The sequence below is a fragment of the Oncorhynchus mykiss genome, chromosome 19 (genome assembly GCF_057628025.1).
Source record: "Oncorhynchus mykiss isolate SJ-2025 chromosome 19, ASM5762802v1, whole genome shotgun sequence".
NCBI classification, from domain to species: domain Eukaryota; kingdom Metazoa; phylum Chordata; class Actinopteri; order Salmoniformes; family Salmonidae; genus Oncorhynchus; species Oncorhynchus mykiss.
Window position 1 is genome coordinate 62,641,750 of NC_143040.1, and position 26,443 is coordinate 62,668,192.

Sequence of the window (26,443 nt, forward strand, 5' to 3'; positions counted from 1 at the left end):
TGAAAGTAATTAAATGTATGATCAACTGCATCAAAGCCAACAGAAGTATAACACAAAGGCAACCTACGTACAGTATCTTAAGTGTAAAAGGCAAACTTCAAAAGCCAGGATAGTATGTCATGACAGAAATGTAAGGACTTGTTTCAGTCCCTATAATGAAGAGGCATAGTATGGGTTCTTAAAACGCATAGTAATGGTAGAGTACAACATGCATTTTAAAAACAAGAGCAATGGAATTTTTGACAACCTACATACATCTCAGTAGAAATGTGGACAAAGCAATAGAAGTATTACATCTTAGAAAATAATTGTGCAACATGCATGGCATCACCTCAAGGTGAACGGCGTTTAAAATGTACATTTTTTGGCCCTTTGCTGCATAATGCTGAATGAAACCAGTTGAGTCAGAGGACAAATATTCAGGATTTCTTCTCAGCTCAACATCCCAACTATACCAAATGGATGATAAGAGAAGTGGAAACAAGTTGAGTGTTACATTTCCTATAGTCCTGCAATGCCATCCTTCCTTCCTCCGAGTTGAGGAAATCTGGAAATAGCGTCTACATTTCTTCTGATCTCCAAACCCATTCAAAAAACTCAACAATTCCAGAAAAACTACAGTATTTAATGAACATACTACATCTTGAAAACCAAAACAATAGTACACGTCATACCACAGAGTATTCCAAGGCTCAACCTCCAACATTAACATCCACACCATACGGAAACAAGATCGCAGATTTTATTTGAAAAATTCTTAAGACGCTTCAAGCTATTCAATCTACACCATTCAATTTCACCATTGCCACACACACACACACACGAGACCTTCTTGGCACGATTGTCATACAAAGACATGGTCAGCTCAGTGATCCACATGTTCAGTTGAAACCTTTATATTCCTTACTGACAGAAAAGGGTCAATAAGATCAACTGAATTTTTGGGGAATTACAGGCTTTGATGCATTAAGGGTTAGAAGAAAATGAGGCTACAGGCGAGGTATTCAAACATTTAGGCTAACATTATCTTTGTTTTTAAAGGAATGGCTACCATGAGGTAAGATGATTGCTGATGATAGTTCCATTAACTGCCATAGCCCCTCTGACACTAGTTCCATTAATTGCCATAGCCCCTATTTGAATTCTACGAGGAGAACAACATTAAAAATCAGGGACTTCTCTGAAGAGTTTCTCAGTATTCTGTATGTGTTCCAAAGTAGCTAAGTGATGGACGGAATGATAATGACTCATCTCTTGAGTTTAGGGTCAATCTTCAGTTCAAGCAATAAAAAGAGTGGGCACCCTGCCACTGTTTTGGTAAACAGTAGATGTAGAAATTCATAAAACAGCTATGGATGCAAGGACTGACCATCCATTAAATATCAAAACTATAGTTAACCATTTTGAGGCTATAGAATTATTAGTTTACACAAATGAGTAAAACAAGCTTATAGTTTGGTTTCTAATGGGTTTATACAGTTGAACTAAGCTCACGAGACCGTTATATTCTTCATGAATCAATGGCTATATATTATGACTTTAAAAAGTCAAAAAATGGATGCAGCAGATTGCCCTTTTAGATGTGTTTCAGAGTGAGAAACTGTGTAGCTACATGCATCCTCACCAAACAGTCTAATGGAACAACATGAGGACAAATTACAGTGATTAACTAATGTATGGCTTCCCAGATAGGTCAAATCAAACCCATGTTACATCTGATGCAAGTCAAACACTACCGTATGAAGAGATGGCACAGGGAATCTGGTATAACATACTGGACCACTTGATATGACCACACTATTAGCAAGACCTAGTAAGATTGGAAACGCACGAACTTGCATAGATACAGTGATGTGTAGAGCAGCTTTCGGATGTGTCCAAAACAGTCTAGTGAAGTTCTTGACATTTTGATAGCCCTGCAAAGGTTAGCTGCATGTAGAGAGAGTGAGCTCTCAACTTTCTCCCAATGAAAACATTGACAACCATACCACTAACATATGCAAGTTTTCCACTAGTTCACACAACAAAAAACACTTGTATAGGATTATTGTTCATTACAGTAGTTGGATATATATGACCAACATCAATGTGATATGGATATGAAGAGACATCTTTGTATCAGAGAGACATGAATTCATCTCTTATGTTCTACCTGACAATAAACAGGTTTTAATGACTGATTGTGATGCATTAAACAAATTCATTATTTAAGTGTGCTTTCACAAGGACGGAACTGGACAAAAGCCATGTTTTTTTTTTCTTCAGGAAACTAAAGGTGTCTTTTTGGCTACTTTTCTAATTGATTTAAAACCATTTGTTCTATTTGGCTAAGCAATATGATTATCTGGGTTCAGAGGAACTCGGAATTAAAACGTCAGGACATCTATATTCAGGTATTCCATTTGACAACAGAAGTCGCTTCTGTTGATTCCAAATGGTTTGTTTCCGTCTGTGTGGATGACGACACTAAGGTTCAGGGCCTGTATTCACAAAGTGTTTCAGAGTAAGAATGCTAACCTAGGATTCGTTTAGTCTTTCCTAGATCAGCAGTCCTACTCTGAGACTGTGTGAATACAGGCCCATGATTATCTTATTGGGACGTGAGAGTGAGTTTGGGACACCGTCACAAATACCTGTAGACACATAAGAGTTCAAATCCAGTTTGTAAAATTAATACTTTCTTGCTGATAGTTTGGAACATAGCGAAAGATTACAAAAACACTGACATCAACAAGAGAACGTGCTGTACAGGGGAGTGAGAGAGAAAACGTCCCAACTCCCGCCCCGGTCCTTAAAGTGACAAACGGGAGTCTCATGTGCAAACAGAGTGAACACAAAACGTGGGTCATCACGTAACTCCAGTGCTACTTCCTGTATGTTGACAGCTACACAGAGAGTGGGGGGGAGGGAGCTTTGTGTTTGAAAAATGAACAAAACTTGATTAAAGTGAGTTCAAGTGAAAGGTCCTCCGATTCAAGCTGTTCCTGCATGAACATGTCCCGAGGAGAGGTTCTAGAACAGGGAGGCTCAACTCAAATTGAAGGCAGTCAATTCATGGAAGTGATTTGAAATTTTAATTCTGAAATATAAAAACTTGTGAAATAAAAAGGTTACAGTTAAGTTTATTGAGAAGTAATTTAAAATAAATGCAATTTGATCAATTATTTAATTTTTGTTTAATTCCTAAATGGACTGCCTTCAATTAGAATTGAGCCCAACCCTGACCAAGACATCCTAATATGTTTATCCTTCATCTTGATAAAACACCCTCCTCTTGTCTTGTACTGCCTGAAGCACAGCCGAGGCCTCAGAGTGGCCCTGCTACAGTATAGTTACACAAGCCCCCAAATCCACACAGAGGGGCATCATTGTCCTCAAAGTCTGACCCGTGACCTTTGACCTCGTCTACCAGGCCAGTGGGCATGGGGTCAACTCCTTCTTCTCCACTCCCACCATGACACTGTGGAGTGATGGATTGGGAAGTGGCTAGGCCCAAGTCCCATTAAATAAAGCAGCACTCCAAAGTTGGAGACAATAGGGGAAAACAAGGGAAAAAAATGGTCCATGGCGGGGGAGGGGGGGGGGCGGACTCTTCACCCGCCTGTGTTGGTGGGGTGAGGTTTAGGTGGGAAAGGGGTCATCATCTCCTTTGCTGCACTTGCACTTGCAGCAGAGGATGAATGGTGTGGCCAGGAGGAGGAAGGGAGAGGCCACCAGCAGGAGCAGGCCAAAGCCAGCGAAGATCCCCACCACCTGGAGAGAGTGAGAGCAAGAGAAAGTAGAGAGGGAGAGAGGAGGGAGAGAGAGGGGAGGAGAGAAAGTAGAGAGGAGGGAGAGAGAGGGGAGGAGAGAAAGTAGAGAGGGAGAGAGAGGGGAGGAGAGAAAGTAGAGAGGGAGAGAGAAGGGAGGAGAGAAAGTAGAGAGGGAGAGAAAGGGGAGGAGAGAAAGTAGAGAGGGAGAGAGAGGGGAGGAGAGAAAGTAGAGAGGGAGAGAGAGGGGAGGAGAGAAAGTAGAGAGGGAGAGAGGGGAGGAGAGAAAGTAGAGAGGGAGAGAGGGGAGGAGAGAAAGTAGAGAGGGAGAGAGGGGAGGAGAGAAAGTAGAGAGGGAGAGAGGGGAGGAGAGAAAGTAGAGAGGGAGAGAGAGGGGGAGAGAAAGTAGAGAGAGAAAGTAGAGAGAGAGAGAGAGTAGAGAGGAGGGAGAGAGAAAGTAGAGAGGAGGGAGAGAGAAAGTAGAGAGGAGGGAGAGAGAAAGTAGAGAGGAGGGAGAGAGAAAGTAGAGAGGAGGGAGAGAGAAAGTAGAGAGGAGGGAGAGAGAAAGTAGAGAGGAGGGAGAGAGAAAGTAGAGAGGAGGTAGAGAGAAAGTAGAGAGGAGGGAGAGAGAAAGTAGAGAGGAGGGAGAGAGAAAGTAGAGAGGAGGGAGAGAGAAAGTAGAGAGGAGGGAGAGAGAAAGTAGAGAGGAGGGAGAGAGAAAGTAGAGAGGAGGGAGAGAGAAAGTAGAGAGGAGGGAGAGAGAAAGTAGAGAGGAGGGAGAGAGAGGGGGAGAGGGGAGAAGAGAAAGTAAGAGGGTGAGAGACTGCAACAAGACCGAAGCACCAGGAGAGAAGACACTGTTTGTTTAGATACATAGCAAACATATCAAAAGGACAACACATGCCACACTGTAGAGAAACCACTTTGAAGAGGACAAGCATCTGCGGAATCACTTAACATGAAAATTAGACTCCAAGCTATTTCCACTTTTCTTCTCAAACCATTTTCTCGTTTGGCCTTATTGAACATAAACCCTTGTGTGAGTGCTGGGCATCCCTTTTATTTTCAATCTTTGTTGTGCAAGTCACCTATCCCACCACATGGTGGCATCTGATTCCAGCCCAACATCTCCTCAGCAACAAAATGGCATACAAAACATGCATTTACAGGGAAAATAACATAATGCAATTCTGCCAGTTTCAGAGCAAGAGTAATTTTGGGGATCACCTCAGGGTAGGTCTGTGAAGGACAAGATGGCAGAGAGTGAGATATAGTTATCTAAAAATAACTGCAAACGGACCATTTTGACAGTCAGCTAGATGGTTTAACATAATATCCTTTGACAAAAACATTTTAATTAAAGACCAAGCATGGATAAATATCATAGTTGAGATCCACTCTTGGGTGTTTCAGTTCCTCTTGTGGAGGTATTAATATTTACATGAATTCCCCAGACGAGCACCACATTAACCTTTAGTTGTGCCGGTATACCTGTATTAACATGATATCCTGTGGGCCCATATGAACAAACCCTGACAATGCTATCGTATAGAATATACCAAGTCTGGTCTGAGAACAGTAAGCCTGGAGAGGTGACCTGCATTCCTCTTATGGCATCCCTAGTGGACACAATCCAATAACTGATCTGAAGTCAGACAGAGGCTGAGCTTTCATCAAGGCAGGATTTGCCCTATCAGATCAGGGCCTTTATTCATAAAAAGTGCTGATCTATGATCAGTTTAGCCTTTTAGATCCCAAGATCAGCACCACTTTTGTGAATAAGGGCCATGTTTTAGGTGTTCGTGAGGAGTTTGAGAGAGCGACAAGGTCCTTGGAAGCAGTGAGGTTGTACAGGCTGCGTAGGAAGCAGTGAGGTTGTACAGGCTGGGTAGGGAGCAGTGAGGTTGTACGGGTTGCGTAGGAAGCAGTGAGGTTGTACAGGTTGCGTAGGAAGCAGTGAGGTTGTACAGGTTGCGTAGGAAGCAGTGAGGTTGTACAGGCTACGTAGGAAGCAGTGAGGTTGTACGGGCTGCGTAGGAAGCAGTGAGGTTGTACGGGCTGGGTAGGAAGCAGTGAGGTTGTACGGGCTGCGTAGGAAGCAGTGAGGTTGTACGGGCTGCGTAGGAAGCAGTGAGGTTGTACGGGCTGCGTAGGAAGCAGTGAGGTTGTACGGGCTGCATAGGAAGCAGTGAGGTTGTACGGGCTGGGTAGGAAGCAGTGAGGTTGTACAGGCTGGGTAGGGAGCAGTGAGGTTGTACAGGCTGGGTAGGGAGCAGTGAGGTTGTACGGGCTGGGTAGGGAGCAGTGAGGTTGTACGGGCTGGGTAGGGAGCAGTGAGGTTGTACGGGCTGGGTAGGGAGCAGTGAGGTTGTACGGGCTGGGTAGGGAGCAGTGAGGTTGTACGGGCTGGGTAGGAAGCAGTGAGGTTGTACGGGCTGGGTACAGGAGGTGCAGTACACGAGCTGTAACCATGCTCAAATGACTCAGCCTGTCCCATTGGGCAACAGATGTCAGTGTGTAAGCTAGCAGTCACAACACCATTAAAACACGGGAAACGTGCTTGTCTATGAATAGATATGTGCTCGAAGTTACTGTACTTATAGCTGAAAAATGACTTGGTGATATAAGATGAAATTGTTTTGTTGTTGCATTAAATGAATATTAAAATAACAATTCTAAAGGACACATGGACTTTCATTTGATTTCCCAATGTATGGCAAGTGTTATGTTTGAACCTTTAACTAGGCAGGTCAGTTAAGAACAAATTCTTATTTACAATGATGGCCTACACCGGTCAAACCCGGACGACTCTAGGCCAATTGTGAACCGCCCTATGGGACACCCGATCACGGCGGGTTCTAATACAGACTGGATTCGAACCAGGGTGTCTGTAGTGACGCCTCAAGCACTGAGATGCAGTGCCTTAGATCACTGCGCCAGTCAGTTACAACATGGTTATGCATGTTGTAATGCAAGATATTGAGCAGCCGGTCACATTTGTGCCAAACTAAAATATTTACTATTACCCATTGACTAGTAAATTTACACATACAAAGGAAATGACCTAGAAGATAGCAATGTCAGACATGTTCTCACCAACAACAATGGGCCAACATCTAGAGCACATGAACCAACCTGTGCTCTCCTACCGACCAGTGTTTTTACATAGCACCGTCCATGTGTATTCATGTTGAACACGAAGTCCAGTGTGTGAAAGAGAGAGACAGAAAGTTATGAAGGAGAACAGTGAGTGTGCTAACATACTGTAACTCACCTGTGTTCTGTGCCAGATGACAGACGACCTGGAGTGGCCTAGTTTGTTTCGACAGGGTCCTTTGTCAAAGTGGATCAGGAGGAAGTCATCCTGTCACACACACACACAGAGAGAGAATAATGATCTATCAATAGTACTCAGAGGCAGCTGCTGAGAGAAAATTGCTTTTAAATGACCAGTGGTCTAAATTGCCTGTGGTCTGAAATTAGGATTTACTTAAGAAACTGCCAGTAAAGGTTCCTAGCTTCCTACAAGCACAGATAACAAATAAATAAAAACGGTTGTTTCAGTTCCATTGCCTTGTATCAAACGTCATGGATTTGGAAAGACATTGGCCTGCAGCCTTATCACTCCTCCTGTAGTGCTATTACTCCCCATGTAACACATTGAATCATTGCTAACACCAGACGGAGTGAATTCTATGCAGATTTCAGACTGCTGTATTGCAGTCAGGTGCAACATTCTCTGTACAGCGAATTTAAAAATCCTTGGCAAAGATACGTGTGTATTATTCTATAGGATCAGCAAGTTGTAGCAGCATGCGAGCAGAGGTGTTTCAGGCAAACATTGAGACGTTCTTTTCAAGTCCAGGAACTCTAGAAAGTACCAGCAGAAAAGGTGAGTGAGTGAGTGAGTGAGTGAGAGAGAGAGAGACAGGGTTCTCTACTCACATCCAGTGAATCCAGGCAGTACCAGCAGAAAGACGTGTGTGTGTGTGTGAGTGAGACAGGGTTCTCTACTCACGTCCAGTGACTCGAGGCAGTACCAGCAGAAGGCATGTTTGCAGTTCTTGCACATCATCTGGGCACAGCCCTCGTCTCTCTCGATGTACACCTTACACTTGGGACAGCGCTTGATGGGACCGTCATCGTCGTCACTCTTGTAAAAGGAGCTGAGGAGACAGTGAGAGAGCAACGTTCAGTGTGTGTTACGTTTCTTAAACAAATTCTGTTTGAAACAAGCGTTTATTCTGAATAATGCTTACAAAGACCACGATACATCAGAGACCCAGAGATTTTCCACCCATACAGTTTATCATGCCACAGAGCTGTTATAGCCTTTCTAAGTGCACAATAGACCCAAGCTTGCAATAAACTGGACACAGAACAAGCATGTTAATTTCTTGAGCCAATTATCCAGCTATTGATCACATACAGCCAGAGTGAATTAAGGCACACCTCTTACTTCCTCCTTAATTTGATACAGCTTCAAGATCAGAATGTAAAATACATGGATCACTGTGAGGTTTGAGGAGAGTGTCTGTTTCATATGAGCAATGGCAACAGAGAGAAACTAAAACAAATATCAGTGAAAGGCAGAAAGCTCCGTGCAAAATGGGATCGGTCCACTGAGGATAACATTTGCCCTTTGTCATAATGCCTTCATATGTCAGCTGGTTGCAGAACGGGCTAATAGTGTAAGAGGAGGCCATTCAAATAAGGAGACTCATTTCCCCTCCCCTCTTCAAGGATAGAGAGAGAAGGAAGAATGTACTCCAGAGCTCACTGTTGAGACAACTGAAGCATCACAGTAAGAGCCATACAAGCCATAATTGAAGTCTTGACAGTGGGGAGAGAGTAGGCTGCAGAGTAAAAGGGCAATATTCAGCTCCTACATCCATTTTGGGACGTATAAATGAATTATATGTACCCCTTGAGTAATATGAATTATAAATGCCTCATGAAATTAGTACCCCATGAGAAACCAAAATATGCCTGTTTTACCCTGTTTGTAAACAATGTAAAGCCTCAAAACGTTGTTAAAACTTCCATTTGGAAATCATGGATGGTCAATCCTTGCATCCATAGCTCTGTCTATGAATATGAGAGTGGCTACAGGTCTCCAGCCCCATTCCTCAGCTTTTTACCCAAACAGAGGCGGGAAGTACGATTTGGTATTATTCAACAGCTGATTGCCGCGTTAAATGATGAATTGTTCAGGATTTTACAACTGGATGTTAGTTGGTTCCGCATCCTGAAGTTAGGCCATGGGAAACTGTAATCCATGGTTTTCCTTAAACAGACAATACAACCATTAGCTGACAAGCTAACAAATGGTTAAAGAAAAGTGTGGAAAATAAAACATATCAATTTAATTTAAGGACCAAAAAAACTGACAGCTGTATAAATTGCAAAATTGTTGGGAAGAGATTTTCGTTGTACCCATTCCATGGCACATGGTTAATGAATTGACACACAAAACAATGCCGGATTCAAAAACGTCAAATTTTTCTATTTAAATTACAACCAATAGAATGTTCCAGGAATGGCTAAAGCATTGCAACATTCGCCTAGAACTAACGCTGCAGATAGCAATACTGGGTGATTTGAAAAGCCATAGTCAATCAATCAATAAATAATATAATAATTAATTTAGCAAAAATGTTCATTTAAAATCTGTAGAAGCTATGAGAATAGAAAGGATCAGTACTTTTGGGAAACATCACATTTAAAAAAATATGTCAAATTGAAATCCAAAATGGATGGTGTTAAGAGATAGGAGGGGTTGAATGGAGCTGAAGGATGGGACTAATAACAAGATGTAAAACATACGGGGTCTGTAAATGTATATAGGTTCACAAATGTTGTGAAATAGCAGTTACAAATAGAAATCAACTGGATGGACATCAGAAATAGAGGAAGGACTAAAAATAAACAAAAAATATTGTAAAATAGATTGTCCGTAAAATGTGTATAATATGTCTGTAAAATGTGTATAATATGTATAAACTGAAGGTAGAAACCTAAGTGTTATTGTTAATAAGTTTACTCCAATTGGGGGAAGGGTGGTAGGGTGTGCAGGAAATAAAGGTATATTCAAAAAAAAAGTATGTGTATCTAGTGGGGCAAAAAAGTATTTAGTCAGCCACCAATTGTGCAAGTTCTCCCACTTAAAAAGATGAGAGGCCTGTAATTTTCATCATAGGTACACTTCAACTATGACAGACAAAATGAGAAAAACAAATCCAGAAAATCACATGAGGATTTTTAATGAATTTATTTGCAAATTATGGTGGAAAATAAGTATTTGGTCACCGACAAACAAGCAAGATTTCTGGCTCTCACAGACCTGTAACGTCTTCTTTAAGAGGCTCATCTGTCCTCCACTCGTTACCTGTATTAATGGCACCTGTTTGAACTTGTTATCAGTATAAAAGACACCTGTCCACAACCTCAAACAGTCACACTCCAAACTCCACTATGGCCAAGACCAAAGAGCTGTCAAAGGACACCAGAAACAAAATTGTAGACCTGCACCAGGCTGGGAAGACTGAATCTGCAATAGGTAAGTAGCTTGGTTTGAAGGAATCAACTGTGGGAGCAATTATTAGGAAATGGAAGACATACAAGATCACTGATAATCACCCTCGATCTGGGACTCCACGCAAGATCTCACCCCGTGGGGTCAAAATGATCACAAGAACGGTGAGCAAAAATCCCAGAACCACACGAGGGGACCTAGTGAATGACCTGCAGAGAGCTGGGACCAAAGAAACATTGCCCTACCATCAGTAACACACTACGCCGCCAGGGATTAAAATCCTGCAGTGCCAGATGTGTCCCCCTGCTTAAGCCAGTACATGTCCAGGCCCATCTGAAGTTTGCTAGAGAGCATTTGGATGATCCAGAAGAAGATTGGGAGAATGTCATATGGTCAGATGAAACCAAAATATAACTTTTTGGTAAAAACTCAACTCGTTGTGTTTGGAGGACAAAGAATGCTGTGTTGCATCCAAAGAACACCATACCTACTGTGAAGCATGGGGGTGGAAACATCATGCTTTGGGGCTGTTTTTCAGCAAAGGGACCAGGACGACTGATCCGTGTAAAGGAAAGAATGAATGGGGCCATGTATCGTGAGATTTTGAGTGAAAACCTCCTTCCATCAGCAAGGGCATTGAAAATGAAACGTGGCTGGGTCTTTCAGTATGACAATGATCCCAAACACACCGCCCAGGCAACGAAGGAGTGGCTTCGTAAGAAGCATTTCCAGGTCCTGGAGTGGCCTAGCCAGTCTCCAGATCTCAACCCCATAGAAAATCTTTGGAGGGAGTTGAAAGTCTGTGTTGCCCAGCAACAGCCCCAAAACATCACTGCTCTAGAGGAGATCTGCATGGAGGAATGGGCCAAAATACCAGTAACAGTGTGTGAAAACCTTGTGAAGAATTACAGAAAACGTTTGACCTCTGTCATTGCCAACAAAGGGTATATAACAAAGTATTGAGATAAACTTTTGTTACTGACCAAATACTTATTTTCCACCATAATTTGCAAATAAATTCATTAAAAATCCTACAATGTGATTTTCTGGATTTGTTTTTCTCATTTTGTGTGTCATAGTTGAAGTGTACCTATGATAAAAAATTACAGGCCTCTCATCTTTTTAAGTGGGAGAACTTACACAATTGGTGGCTGACTAAATACTTTTTTGCCCCACTGTATATAGGTATGTGTATGTATGTGTTTATGTATGCATATGTATGTAAGTGTATGTACAGTCGTGGCCAAAAGTTTTTAGAATGACAAATTCATTTCCACAAAGTTTGCTGCTTCAGTGTCTTTAGATATTTTTGTCAGATGTTACTATGGAATACTGAAGTATAATTACAAGCATTTCATAAGTGTCAAAGGATTTTTATTCACAATTACATGAAGTTGATGCAAAGAGTCAATATTTGCAGTGTTGACCCCTTTTTTTCAAGACCTCTGCAATCTGCCCTGGCATGCTGTCAATTAACTTCTGGGCGACATCCTGACTAATGGCAGCCCATTCTTGCATAATCAATGCTGGAAAATTAATGTGGGTTTTTAAATTGTCCACCCGCCTCTTGAGGATTGACCACAAGTTCTCAATGGGATTAAGGTCTGGGGAGTTTCCTGGCCATGGACCCAAAATATTGATGTTATGTTCCCGAGCCACTTAGTTATCACTTTTGCCTTATGGCAAAGTGCTCCATCATGCTGGAAAAGGCATTGTTCTTCACCAAACTGTTCCTGGATGGTTGGGAGAAGTTGCTCACAGAGGATGTGTTGGTACCATTCTTTATTCATGACTGTGTTCTTAGGCAAAATTGTGAGTGAGCCCACTCCCTTGGCTGAGAAGCAACCCCACACATGAATGGTCTCAGGATGCTTTACTGTTGGCATGACACAGGACTGATGGTAGCTCTCACCTTGTCTTCTACGGACAAGCTTTTTTCCGGGTTGCCCCAAACAACCTGAAAGGGGATTCAGAGAAAATGACTTTACCCCAGTTCTCAGCAATCCAATCCCTGTACCTTTTGCAGAATATCAGTATGTCCCTGATGTTTTTCCTGGAGAGAAGTGGCTTCTTTGCTGCCCTTCTTGACAGCAGGCCATCCTCCAAAAGTCTTCACCTCACTGTGCGTGCAGATGCACTCACACCTGCCTGCTGCCATTCCCGAGCAAGCCCTGTACTGGTGGTGCCCCGATACTGCAGCGGAATCGACTTTAGGAGACGGTCCTGGTGCTTGCTGGACTTTCTTGGGTGCCCTGAAGCCTTCTTCACAACAATTGAACCGCTCTACTTGAAGTTCTTGATGATCCGATAAATGTTTGATTTTGGTGCAATCTTACTGGCAGCAATATCCTTGCCTGTGAAGCCCTTTTTGTGCAAAGCAATGATGACAGCACTTGTTTCCTTGCAGGTAACCATGATTGACAGAGGAAGAACAATGATTCCAAGCACCACCCTCCTTTTGAAGCTTCCAGTCTGTTATTCGAACTCAATCAGCATGACAGAGTGATCTCCAGCCTTGTCCTCGTCAACACTCACACCTGTGTTAACGAGAGAATCACTGACATGTCAGCTGGTCCTTTTGTGGCAGGGCTGAAATGCAGTGGAAATGTTTTTGGGGGATTCAGTTCATTTGCATGGCAAAGAGGGACTTAGCAATTAATTGCAATTCACCTGATCACTCTTCATAACATTCTGCAGTATATGCAAATTGCCTTCATACAAACTGAGGCAGCAGACTGAAAATTAATGTGTCATTCTCAACTTTTGGCCACAGCTGTATATGGATATATTTACCCCAAAAATATATGGGGGATTGGAGATGATGCAGACAATTACATTGATGGAAGCAACAATCTTCCCGCAATATTGAGCTGATCCACCCCTAAGAATAATTAAAAAAAACATTAACTTTAGCCACCACTAGCTAACAATCAATGGAAGTGATGGGGCATGTTTTTGATTTTTTATTATATGGGGAAATGATGTTTAAGTAGCAACTAAATGTGGAGTTGATGAGAATTGATTTGGCCATGGCGAAAGTTTGTTGTGGCTGTTAAGAGAAAACCGAACCATGGATCAGTTTCTCCTGGCCCACAGACTACTGAAGTTGTAAAATCCTGAACAGTCCCTTTAACACTGGGGCCTTTCGTGACATCTGAGGACAACTCAACAACTCTCCTCTTCACGCTACTTTCAGATGGCTTTAATACTGGGCCACCATATTCTATAATATTAAGTAGACAACTCATCCAAATTGGCTATGAGTTACGATCATAAATTGATCTACTTGCTCCCGGTACAACTTTCATCAGGTGACTTTAGTCAACCCCGGGTAGCCTTAACTGACCCCATGGGTCTCAGCACTACCGTCAGGCAATCTGCTCCAGCCAATACACTCGGTCATATTAAATATCCACAAAAATGTACTAGATGACTAGAGACTACTACATGATTCATGCCATAGTGTTACGCATGAGAGCAGCAGGCTTCCTGGAACCATCAACAGCAGTAGCTAGGCTGGTATCCAGAAACAGAGAGCTGGCTGGATTGTAAATACAGGTTCCCACAGGGACCAGAGGTTGTGTCCTCACAGTGTCTTCAGTAGAGAGGACAGAGGCTGTGTCCTAGGTAGAGGACAGATCATCAACATGAAAAGGAAACAATGACAGCTAAATACAATGCATGTATGTACGTGAATCACTGCACCAGAGTTTCCAAAATAAGAACAAACGTATGTTTATGCTCTCAACAAAACAATGCTTACAGTGTCATTTATTGGGGAAAGCCAGTTAAGCAGGTTGATTGAATAAGGCCCCATATGCTGCTTTTTGGGATGAAATGTCATTCAGTTGTCACGAGTGTAACCCTATTCAACTAGTTTGAGGTGATGGGAAGGAGAGTGTGTTAAAGTGCCAAGCCTTCCCTCTTTTGTTCTCTATTGCCCCTCAAACAAGGGGGAGGCTGATGACATCACGACATGCCATCAGACCAACTCTGGCTTGAATGCCCTATTCACCTTGAAGTCTGCAGTAAACTTTTTGCTCAAAACAGATTTTTTTTTTACCCTTTAGTGTATGTTCTTGAATGTATTTATTCTTGGGATATCGCTTTTCAACAGTAAAAAGTTAAAAGATGGCTGGAGGGCATCTTAAAGATGAAGACAGGAGGAGGAAGAGGACAAAACTCCAGCTCTATACCTGGTCTCTTACGGGTAGGAAGGATGTGTCCGGGAGGATAGGAAGTGATTGAGATGAAGAAAAAAAAAGAAGACTCTTGGGTGGTATCTAGATGGTCATACCTTCATACAGACTTTGTTCCATACTGGGATATTCAGTAATACCGGCACTGAACACAAGGTTCACTGATACTCTGTAATCCAAAAGTTTAGCAATGCTAACAAGCACATGTCAAATTCCATAGAGAAGGTTAACTACATGCTAGCAAACACTGTGCAGTTTCTGACCTAAACAAGTAACAGAAATTATACTCACAGTTTTCAGCACGCACAAAACAAATATTAGCCTGCAAGGCTCCTGATCAAGGAGGGGATTCTCTGCGGTTACCAAGCAAATGCTTAATTTTGGAAGAAGCTAAGCACTTAACGTTAGCTAGATAGCTAACTACCTACTAAATTAGCAAACCAAACGCAGAGCTGCAGAGCATTTATCACATTTTAGACAGTTAACTTAAAATAGTTAAAGATTTCTAGCTGGCAAACATTTAGTTGTGAATTCCATACCTTAACTAGATCACCTGGTGCATGCCGCACGTCGTTGTGTGCTTGTAAACAGACGCCACGTGACTGGGGTCTACCATAATCTTCATAACAATGTGACGGGTGAAATGAAGAACTCGCTGTTCTTTATCTCCGAACATATTGCACAAGTTGACATCATGTATTTACTTAAAAAGCAGCAAAAATACCCATTTATTTAAAAAAAAACGTAAAAATAAATAGTTTAAACGGTATTGACAATTGCAAAAACTTCCCATCTAGTTCCATACCTGGTCTCTCCAGGTAGGAAGGCGGTGATGGGCAGGTTGTTCTCCGGTGGTGGGCAGGCCTGCCCGGGGTGCCAGTTAAGCTTGCAGGCAGAGCAGAACTCCAGGGTGCACACGGCACACTGCACCAGCTGGGGCAGCGCCACCTCAGTCTCCTTCAGCTGGCACACTGCCTGGCACGACGACGACGGGCACCACATCAGACACGGGTCCAGAAGCACCTCTGTGGTGGCACAAAACAAGGTGTCACCAAAAGACTGTACTGTAACCCCAGCCCACCTGTGTGGTAGTGGCATGGTGACCTGAGTTCATAAGTGATTGTAGTGCCTATGTCGTTACATGTGGTAACACACTTTCAACGCAATGACTTTTTGCAGAAATTAGTGATATTAATGATAGCAAAAACAATCCAAATACAATAATTCCATGTATTTTTTTACTACTTTATTATTGACTGTCATCTTTCATGTCTGTGTGTATAGTGAGATTGTATGTGTACCAAACCAATCGCAATTGTGACTGACGTAAACAAACTCCCAATCATGTCTAATTTGACATACACAAAATCACCTTCAGTTGGTCCATAACAGGGCAGCTAAATGCACTTCTATTTTTCTCCATTTAAATTAGCATCTACCGAACAAAAAACTGGCAGATGCTCAATGTTTGGTCTGTCGCTACAAAACAAACCTGATCATCCTGTCCCAATCAAAAACACACAATGCTTGTGTCCAATGCAACAGCCTCTTGCTTGCACACAATTCCACATGCAGTCTTAGGCTCTGCCAAATATGGAACGGTTTCAGACACTATTCTGACTCGCTGGCCTGGAACGTTGATGAGATGGCTGACTGCCTTTACCCACTCTTCTCCCTGGCTTTTCTTAAATATTTTTACCCATTTATGGGGATCTAATGTGGCCACGGTCACCATATTGTGTGTGTGTTCTTGTATGTGTAAGCATGCACACTAGGGTTGAATATTCTCCTGACATTTTACAAAAAAAATATCCCTTTTCTCCCGAGTATTTCCAGACAAAACCGGACGTGTCATTCCAAAGCAATGGAGGACTTATGTAATTGTAAAAAATTAAATAAAACATTTACTTTGTTCTGTTCATATTTCCCTTAATCTGTACTAATCTCCCAGTCCCTGACAATATGTTTTTGCGCTAGTTGGCTGTACCTGCACAAAAACTACAGTTTTTTTCATTCATAAGTTTTCAGCCAACTTGTTTATAGCACTTTTCACATGTCTCTCTTGTCCCTCTGTAGCACATACATTTTTTTTTCACTTAGTCATTATGGGGTATTGTGTGTAGATTGATGAGGAATATGTTTTATTTAATACATTATAGAATAAGGCTGTAACGTAGGACTGGACGATATGGAAAATAAATCACAATATATATTTTTTAATTCGATAGCGATAATTATCACAATAATCAAATAATGTTTAAAAAAATGTTCATATCTGCTTCAGACTCAAGAATGCCTGAACAAACCAAAGGCTTTAATGTTTCTTATTTGTCAGAAGTAGAACTCACAAGTAACATTTTAACTCCACTTTTTTTTTAAAGCTGTAAACCATTACAAGTCTTGAGAAAGAAAAAAATACTGCAAGTCAATATGCATTATAACTGTTAGCCTAATGGCACATCACAGTTGAAGTTCAGGTAGTTGTTGTCTTACAAGTTACAAGCAAGAAGGACAAGTCTGTCTACGGTCTCTGGCTTTAAAGCTGCCCTATGGCAGGTCACTGTTTCCACCTGTGCTAAAAACACGCTCTGAGGGGGAGCTGGTCGCAGGAACGCACAGGTAGCGCTTTGCCAGGTGCCTGACTTTGGGAAGGTGTTTTTGGGTGGATCTTCCACCTGTCCAGTGGATTGGTTTCACTGTCAGCATTAGGAGACTGAAGGTAGCAGTTGAGTTCCTTTTCCACCAGCTGGATTTCAGTAAAAACCCGTGGTGGTGGAGCATGGCTTTTTGAAAAAACTGCCTAGTGACTCTTTTTAGCTGGCAGTTGTGGTGAAGCAGCAGCAACGTCTCCCTGTGCTGGGCTTGGGTTTTCATGTCCCTCATTGACCATCTCTGAGACAGCTTGCTTTTACGTGGCCCACCTTCTCCTCTTCGATGTAATGTGTTTTAAACTGAGGGTCGACCAACGAGGCCATGTCCAGGAGGTCATCTGTGGCTAGGTCATCATATTTCTCATTCAGATAGTCATGGACTATCATTTTGATGGTTTGGGTGAGCTCCGTTTCACCATCATCAGGTTTCATGACCTCTGTATCGAACAGGTGTAGTACTGGCTCCAGGTAAGACACACTGACATAAGACTCACCAGACAGAGTGGGGTCAATGCCTGGTTGATGGACTCCAGAACATCTATATAGGTGGGAGTTAAATGCCGGGTGTTCTGGTCACTGGACATGACCTGTGAAATGTCTTTCTCCTGCTCCAGTACTCTTTGAACCATCTTTTGACGTGTCCCCACCCGGTAGGGAACTCTGTCACCAACTTGTGCTGGGGTAAGTCGTGTTCTTTTTGAGCAACTGTCAGGTCTCTTCTTTTTCTATGAATAGGAAAAGGCACCTACCACTTTCCTACACACTCCAATTGCTCAATCTACCCGTTTGTCTCTACCCACTAAGAGAAATCAAAAGATTTTAATAAAAATGTTAAATCACAATAATCCCTTTAGGGACTATATGTAAAATTTAACTTAATCAGTTGATGAAAAAAAAATGCACATTTAGTTTCATCTAACCAATCACGTCAATATACACAATTGACAAGGTTACTTAGGAATGGCCAAGTGCAGACGATGTCCAAAACATTGCAGTCGGGTCCATTTGTTGATGTGAGCGGCCTTCACCACTTTCGCACCACTATCCGTTGTAATGCAGACCTGTCTGTCTTGACTGAGTCCCCTCTGCTATATGAGCCCCGTCAATGAGCCACTCTGCTATTGCTTCACCCGTGTGGTCGTCGGGAAAGTATGATGTTTGAAGGCATTTATTTGGAAGATTCCAGTGCTGTGTGAGAGAAATGTTTGCGGTCAGGGTACCTGGGTACCTGGGGTCCATTAAATTGATAAGTCTCTTGAAACCTTCCTTTTCGACTGCGCTAATTGGTCGCATGTTCTTGGCAATGCAATGCATAAGAGATTTTGCGATGTCCTTGTGTCTTTTAGATGTTTGCTCGTAGGGCATAAACGCTGTCAGTGTTGACTGCATCGGACGAACATCCCTAGATTGGCTGATTCTTGAGGGGTGTTTATCAATCCGAGGTGCAAACTCAAACTTTCTGCATGTGCCAAAGAGTGATTTTTCTTCAGATGGTGACTTGGTAGCCACCTGTGTACGGCAGAATTTGCCCATTGTTCTGCTCTTTGTCAGACTTCAAAAAGCCAAACCACTTCCAAATAACTGAAACAGTTGAATCCTTTTCATCAATCATTTCTATGTTGGAAGCTGCTCCTTCTCCATGGCCATCACTGCCACTGTTTTTGCCTACATCACACATTTTTCGTGGTTAATAGTGGCTACTCCATCACCCGAGGTGCTAAGTGGTTTTAAGTCGGCGTATACCTCTCCACGTGCATATTGTCACTTCTCCGCCGCACGTTCCTGCTGCGTCAGAGGTGAAATGGACTGCTGTACCTAATTATTCTATATCGACATTATCGAAAAATGAATCTAAACGTTTTTATATCGTTAGAGGGATGTAATTACCTCGATAATTATTGATATGTCGCCCAGTCCTAGTGTAACATAACAAAACGTGGAAAAAGGAAAGAGGTCTGAATACTTTTCGAAAGCACTGTAGCCCTCTTTCCTCTCTTTGATAGCGGCTTGTGTTCAAATTTGATTGGGACAGAGACAGGCTCGAAGCCAGGACACGATAGGTCAGCCAACAGGACAAACATTCTGATTCAGGGATGACACTTCTGATAATCCTGGACTGGAGACTGTGAGAGTCCAGGTAAAGAATGAGAGATGTTGTAGAGAGAGTGGAAAAAGGCTGTACATAAATGACAAGGTAGAGGGTTGTCATTGTCCTCCAGATCACTTTAAAATGGTGTGGGGAGACAAGGGACACAGGTGGGGCTCCTGTGACCAGAGTAGACACCTACGGACGGGCACGAGACACACACACACGGACACGGACGCGCGAGCGAGACACACGGACGCGCGAGCGAGACACACGGACGCGCGAGCGAGACACACGGACGCGCGAGCGAGACACACGGACGCGCGAGCGAGACACACGGACGCGCGAGCGAGACACACACACACGGACGGACGCGCGAGACACACACACACGGACGGACGCGCGAGCGAGACGGACGCGCGAGCGAGACGGACACACGGACGCGCGAGCGAGACACACACACGGACGCGCGAGCGAGACACACACGGACGCGCGAGCGAGACACACACGGACGCACACGCACACACACACAGACGCACACGCACACACACGGACGCACACACACGGACGCACACACACGGACACACACACACGGACACACACACACACACGGACACACACACACACACACGGACACACACACACACACACACACGGACGCACACACACACACACGGACGCACACACACACACACGGACGCACACACACACACACGGACGCACACACACACACACACACGGACGCACACACACACACGGACGCACACACACACGGACGCACACACACACGGACGCACACACACACGGACGCACACACACACGGACGCACACACACACGGACGCACACACACACGGACGCACACACACACGGACGCACACACACACGGACGCACACACACACGGACGCACACACACACGGACGCACACACACACGGACGCACACACACACGGACGCACACACACACGGACGCACACACACACACACGGACGCACACACACACACACGGACGCACACACACACACACGGACGCACACACACACACACGGACGCACACACACACACACGGACGCACACACACACGGACGCACACATCAGGCTATGAGTGGTGAGGCGGTCACAGATCGTTTCCTCTCCCACTCACCCCTTTCAAACTGTAGCTTCTTGTGTCTCTGCATAACCTCTGAAGCCACCATGCACTCGATCTGAATGAGGAAGAGAAGAGGAACAGTTAGGAACACGTGCTTTTGATAGCTTACCAAGCGAATATCAGACAGGATGCTTTCAGTTAAACCACAATATGATCAATTACTAAACCCCACTCAATTCCAGCGTCATTAGAACTAGCCCACCTGTTTTAAAGAGAGGAATATATGCATACTGGTTAGCTATACGGAGAGTTAAACGTGGTCATTACAAGACGATGAAAAGAACATTTGGTTGTGGGGGTTATCAAAGACGTAGCTGTCATAGCAGCTGGATGAGTACACCGTCTGACTTGAGTTACAAGCCAGGTTCTATTAAAGGGCCAGTGACTTTGATTGATTGGAAACATACAGCCGTGCCACAAACCTCCGAGACAGAGAGAGAGTGAGTCCATCAAGCAAACGACCTGGAGAGGCGAGGAGCGGTGCCCTTGGATTGACCTCAAATTGGAGAGAGATGCAGGAGAGCAGAGCCCATCCACATTGTATAAGCACGATGACACGTTTAGAGGGGGAGCAAGAGCTAGGCCAGATGATTGCTGTGGTGCGAGGCAGCTAGGCCAGATGATTGCTGTGGTGCGAGGCAGCTAGGCCAGATGATTGCTGTGGTGAGAGGGAGCCGGAGCTAGGGTAGATGATTGCTGTGGTGAGAGGGAGCCGGAGCTAGGACAGATTGCCGTGTGGAGAGGGAGCCAGAGCTAGGACAGATTGCTGTGTGGAGACAGCTTGGGGGAAGGATAATGTCTGCTCAGCAGGAAACACCAATTAAACAGTCCTTCTGCAGCTTCAGATCTTAGGAATGATGTGGAGATCTTTGAAAGACGTGAACAAATGTAATTAATCCAAACAACTCACATACTTATCTATGTTAATAGTAAGTGTTGTTCCAAAGGACTAAATATCAATAAAAGTTGGGCCATGAAAGAAAACAATTTCAGTGACATTTTAAAACCTGTCCCCTTCACATCCAAGACACCACCTTCACTTCCATTGTTTTTGATCAATGCTAATATCAGCAGTTGTTAGCAGGAGCTAAGTACTGAAAAATCTGAAATGTGAATTAAAGTTGCTTGCCCACAGGCTAAGTGTCAAGGTACAGAGACATTAACTATGTGAGTGTGTGATCGGTATCTAAGAAACATTATTTATAAATGCATATATTTGTATTTAATGTACCTGCATGCTTATATTGTGCTTTGTTACTTTATTTTTATTGCGTACATTTTTATCTGTGCCAACGTACTAGGTGCATGTGGCAATCATCTTTGCTGGAATTCCCCTCCCACTTCCTGCTTTATAAATCGAAATGCAGTTCCCCATTAGGCCATAATCATTCCTGCCTCAAGAGTAAGGATGTCATCTCTGTCTGTGGCAAAAAAGGTTTTCCTTGGATCTTTTCAAAGTTGAGGGTGACATCCATCACAGGTTCAGAAAACTCTTGTCTGTGCTGAACAAAGGAGGGAGCCCCATATGCACTGAGCCTGGCTTAACGCCTGTAAGGAGACCAGTCTTACAAGTTTGCTGAGGCATTTCTCAGTGAAACCAAGTAGTACAACGGTGCAGAGTTGGAGTCTGTCACCTTCAAGTCCAGTGCAGAGACTGCTAGGGTGAACTTAAACAGCTAGGTGGAGAAACAGAGGGGGAAATCAATAACATGGTGGGAGGGAACTGTAAACTAACACAAACAGTGTTGGTGAGTGCCATCTACATCAAGGGCCAGCGGAAAGAGGAATTTGAGTAGGCCAAAACCAGAGAAGCTCAGTTCAAAGTGAGCAAGATTGTTATCATTTCCACGGCACACTCAATGTACAATTTCCAATTGGCACTCATCCCTGAGGCCAACTGCCAGACTCTGAAGATTCTCAGATCATTCCCATCATAGGGCATGCTCATCATGCTCCCTGATGAGGGCTGAAAAAGCTGGAGTTTCACCACTGGGGTTGAGAAGCTGAAGAAGAATCTCAAGAACTCTGCGACGTGGACAGAGCCAAAAAGGATGCAGTACATAAAGGTAAGGGGTAAATAAGCAATGTACCTATGACCTGAAAGTAGTTAAGTCCAGCATGGGCATAGTGAACAACTTAGACTCATCCAGGAGCGATTTCTCAGGCATGTCGCCCAACAACAACTTGGATTTGCCCAAGGCCTTTATAGAGGTGCACGAGATGGGCACCGAGGCAGCTACCCCCACCACGCTTGCAGAATATGACTTTATCTGCTCCTTTTTGCAACCCTAAAAACACACCTTCAAAGCGGACTACCCCTTTCTGTTCTTAATCCAACACAACACCCAGGACATCCTCTTCTTTGGCCATTACTCTGCCTTAAAGGGATAGTCCACCCCCAGAAAAAATAATAATGAAACTTGTCAATTTAGTGAAAGCCTATTTTCTATCAGAGGGTAAATAAAAATATCCCCCATGATTTAACTTCTACGTGGGCCATCTGTGAAAATCTGGAAATCGCGTAGGAATGTGTCAAAGTGCATTCAGAAAGTATTCAGACAGCTTGACGTTTTCCACATTGTTACGTTACAGCCTTATTCTAAAATATATATTTTTTTACTTTTATAATCCCTTCTCAATCTACACACAATACCCCACAATGACAAAGTGAAAACCGGTTTTGAAATTTTGGCAAATGTATAATTGTTTTTTTAATTTAAAAAAAAATGGTTTATGTACCTAAGTATTCACACTCTGTAGAGACTCGAAATTGAGCTCAGGTGTTTCCATTGATCATAATTGACATGTTTCTTCAACTTGACTTGATTTGTAAAGGCACACACGTGTATAAGGTCCCACAGTTGACAGTGCATGTCAAAGCAAAAAGCAGGCCATTGGGTCGACGGAATTGTCTGTAGAGCTCCGAGATAGGATTGTGTCGAGGCACAGATCTGGGGAAGGGTACCAAAACATTTCTGCAGCATTGAAGGTCCCCAAGAGCACTGTGGCCCCCATCAGTTATAAATGGAAGAAGTTTGGAACCACTAAGATTGGCCGGGCAGCCAGCACCAGCCAAACTGAGCAATCGGAGGAGAAGGGCCTTGGTCAGGGAGGTGGCCAAGAACCCGATGGTCACTGACAAGAGTTCCTCTGTGTAGATGGGAGAACCTTCCAGAAGGACAACCATCTCTGCAGACCTCCACCAATCAGGCCTTTATGGTAAATTGGCCAGATCCTATGTAAAAACAAAAAGCCACTCCTATGTAAAAACAAAAAGCCACTCCTATGTAAAAGGCACATGAAAGCCCACTTGGAGTTTGCCAAAAAAGCACCTAAAGGACTCTCAGACCATGAGAAACAAGATTCTCTGGTCTGATGAAACCAATATTGAATTCTTTGGCCTGAATGCCATGCGTCACGTCTGGAGAAAACGTGGCACCATTCCAACAGTGAAGCATTGTGGTGGCAGCATCATGCTGTGGCGATGCTTTTGAGCAACAGGGACTGGAAGATTAGTCAGGAAAGCTGAACGGAGCAGAAATCCTTGACGAAAGCGCTCTGGAGCAGGTTAAGGACCTCAAACTGGGGCGAAGGTTCACCTTCCAACAGGACAATGAACCTAAGCACACAGCCAAGACAACGCAGGAGTGGCTTCGGGACAAGACCTTAAGTGGCCCAGCCAGAGCCCAGACTTGAACCCGATCGACTTCTCTGGAGAGACCTGAAAATAGCTGTGCGGCAACGCTTCCCATTCAACCTGACAGAGCTTGAGAGGATCTGCAGAGAAGAATGGGAGAAACATCCCAAATACAGGTGTGCAAAGCTTGAAGCGTCATACCCAAGAAGACTCAAGGCTATAATTGCTGCCAAAGGTGCTTCAACAAAGTACTGAGTAAAGGGTCTGAATACTCATGTAAATGTGATAGTTTCTTCTTTTTTTTCTGTTTTTTGAAGAATCTCAAATATTCTTCAAAATTCTATGTTTTGATTTGTTTAACACTTTTTTGGTTACTACATGATTCCATATGGGTTATTTCATAGTTTTGATGTCAAATCTAGAAAATAGTTTAAAAATGTTTTGAATGAGTAAGTGTCCAAACTTTTCTGGTACTGTACATTTGAAAAATGTAAAAAAAAAAAACTTTAAAAAACTTTGTTTGGTCATTACAGGGTATTGTGTATAGCTTGAGGGGGAAAAAACTAATTTATCCCATTTTAGACTAAGGCTGTAACGTAACAAAATTTGGAAAAATTCAAGGGATCTGAATACTTTCCAAATGCACTTTATATAACTCGTCACAGACTATCACAATTCATAAAGCTTTTAAAACAATTCCCTGCACACCAGATCACTTTGGTATTATTGTATGTTGCGAAGTTTCTAGCTAGCTACCTAGCCCAGAGAGGGAGATCGAGAACATTGCATTGCGGGGTTTGTAGTAGACTTGAGCTGCAATAGATTTCCCAAAAATATTTTCACATTTCTACCAATCTCTTTTCATTTTGTCCTTATAACATTTGTTAAAAAAAAAAAAAAAAATTAATAATAAAATCGGTTTCACAGTGTTATTTAACACGGTTATTAATAGGAATTTGTGTTTCGGACTTCCTTGATGATCTGATAATATGCATGCAATGCATTTAGCCTCACTTATGAAATAGTCAGTTTCCCTACTTTGTAGTGTCACCATAGCCAGGTGCCAAATCAGTTTGTTCTTACCAACTGTATTGCTCGTTGTCATAATGAGTGATACAGAGTTGGAATGATAGCGCAAACAGACTGCCATTCAGTCTAGTTTCCCCATCAACCATCACGACTGAGTTGTGTCATGTCTGTGTAACCTACCTTTTGTCTTCTTGATATGAACACATTTTACTTAAGATACTTCTGTCAATTCTGCATTTATTCTGTTTTGCTGAAAACAGCAAGCAACAAGTCCAGTAAAATCAAATGGCAATATCAACTTACCACAACTTTGTGATCATGAATTCACTCACATGTATTCTGGTGTGTGTGTGTGTGTGTGTGTGTAGATGTAATATCATATTCTTAAAAGTAAGCAACTGTACACTGAAAAGTACAAGCTAAAAGATGGTAGAATACATTAGGCTCTGGCCCCTTCAATATCTGAATTGCATATGTCCCTAAAACAAATTATACAATTACATTTTTTTGTAAATAATACCTCATTTTCCAGTAAGTGTCCTCTTTCTGGACAGGCAGAGTCTGGACAGCTAATAGCAGTTTCGAGCCCCTCTTTGATAAGGAGTTCCACATACTGCTTCAGGCACTGAAATAAAAACCAAGAGCATGAAATTGACCTCACTCCTTGGCCATGCAGTCAATCAGAAAATGTGCAGGCATACTGCAGGGATGGGCAACTCCAGTCCTCAGGGCAAAAGTGCGACACCAATCAGGACCCCCGAGAACTGGAGTTACCCATCCCTGGCATACTGTATGGTGCGACAACCAATGTGCCTCTCCCTCTTTATACCCCGTAGTAGAAGTTTCTTGATTGTGTCTGGTTAGCTGAAGAGAAGCATGCTAACCACAACATCCCAATGAAACTATTTTCAACTAATGAGACAGTGAGAGGGCCTTCTAAACAAAGGCTCTTCACAGCTACAAGATGTAATATTGCATAGTGCTACAAATCCAGCCAATTCCCTATTAGCAACTGCAGTAAACATGAGTTCATTACCAAACTAAAAGCCAATGCTCTTTCATAGCTCTGATTGAGCTCCACCGACGACCGACTTGTAATACACACACACACACATTAAATAGTTAATACACACACACATGCAGCAGTCTAAGGCACTGCATCTCAGTGCAAGAGGTGTCACTACAGTCCCTGGTTCGAATCCAGACTCACATCCGGCCGTGATTGAGAGTCCCATAGGGGAGCACACAATTGGGCCAGCGTCGTCGGGCCATCATTGTGAATAAGAATTTGTTCGAACAACAAGTGGCAACCTAGATAATACTTACTCACAAGGATTCCTAAATCAGTCCTAAGAAAAACTGAAAATGACTGCAGTTTCTATTGGTCATTGTTTTCAGGCTGTTTGTAT

At 43.1% G+C, this 26,443-nt stretch overlaps 1 protein-coding gene and 1 pseudogene across 7 annotated transcripts in view; both read right to left on the reverse strand.

Moving 5' to 3' along the window:
• Positions 1-26,443, reverse strand: part of LOC110498118 (putative E3 ubiquitin-protein ligase RNF144A-A) — a 243,109-nt gene that overhangs the window by 136 nt on the left and 216,530 nt on the right. For 4 of the 7 annotated variants that reach the window (XM_090211492.1, XM_021574713.3, XM_036955096.2 and 1 more), the window contains exons 3-8: positions 25,555-25,659; positions 20,363-20,423; positions 15,289-15,508; positions 7,768-7,915; positions 7,024-7,113; positions 1-3,753 (exon numbers count right to left, since the gene is read on the reverse strand). The exon at positions 1-3,753 is cut by the window's left edge and continues 136 nt beyond it. In XM_090211492.1, the coding sequence (XP_090067618.1) occupies positions 3,622-3,753; positions 7,024-7,113; positions 7,768-7,915; positions 15,289-15,508; positions 20,363-20,423; positions 25,555-25,659 (756 nt within the window). In that variant the 3' untranslated portion in view covers positions 1-3,621. The remainder of the gene's footprint in view (positions 3,754-7,023; positions 7,114-7,767; positions 7,916-15,288; positions 15,509-20,362; positions 20,424-25,554; positions 25,660-26,443) is intronic. The other 3 variants (XM_036955098.2, XM_090211494.1, XM_090211495.1) reach the window with 1 other exon arrangement.
• On the reverse strand, positions 17,237-18,499 carry LOC149975257 (E3 SUMO-protein ligase ZBED1-like; annotated as a pseudogene).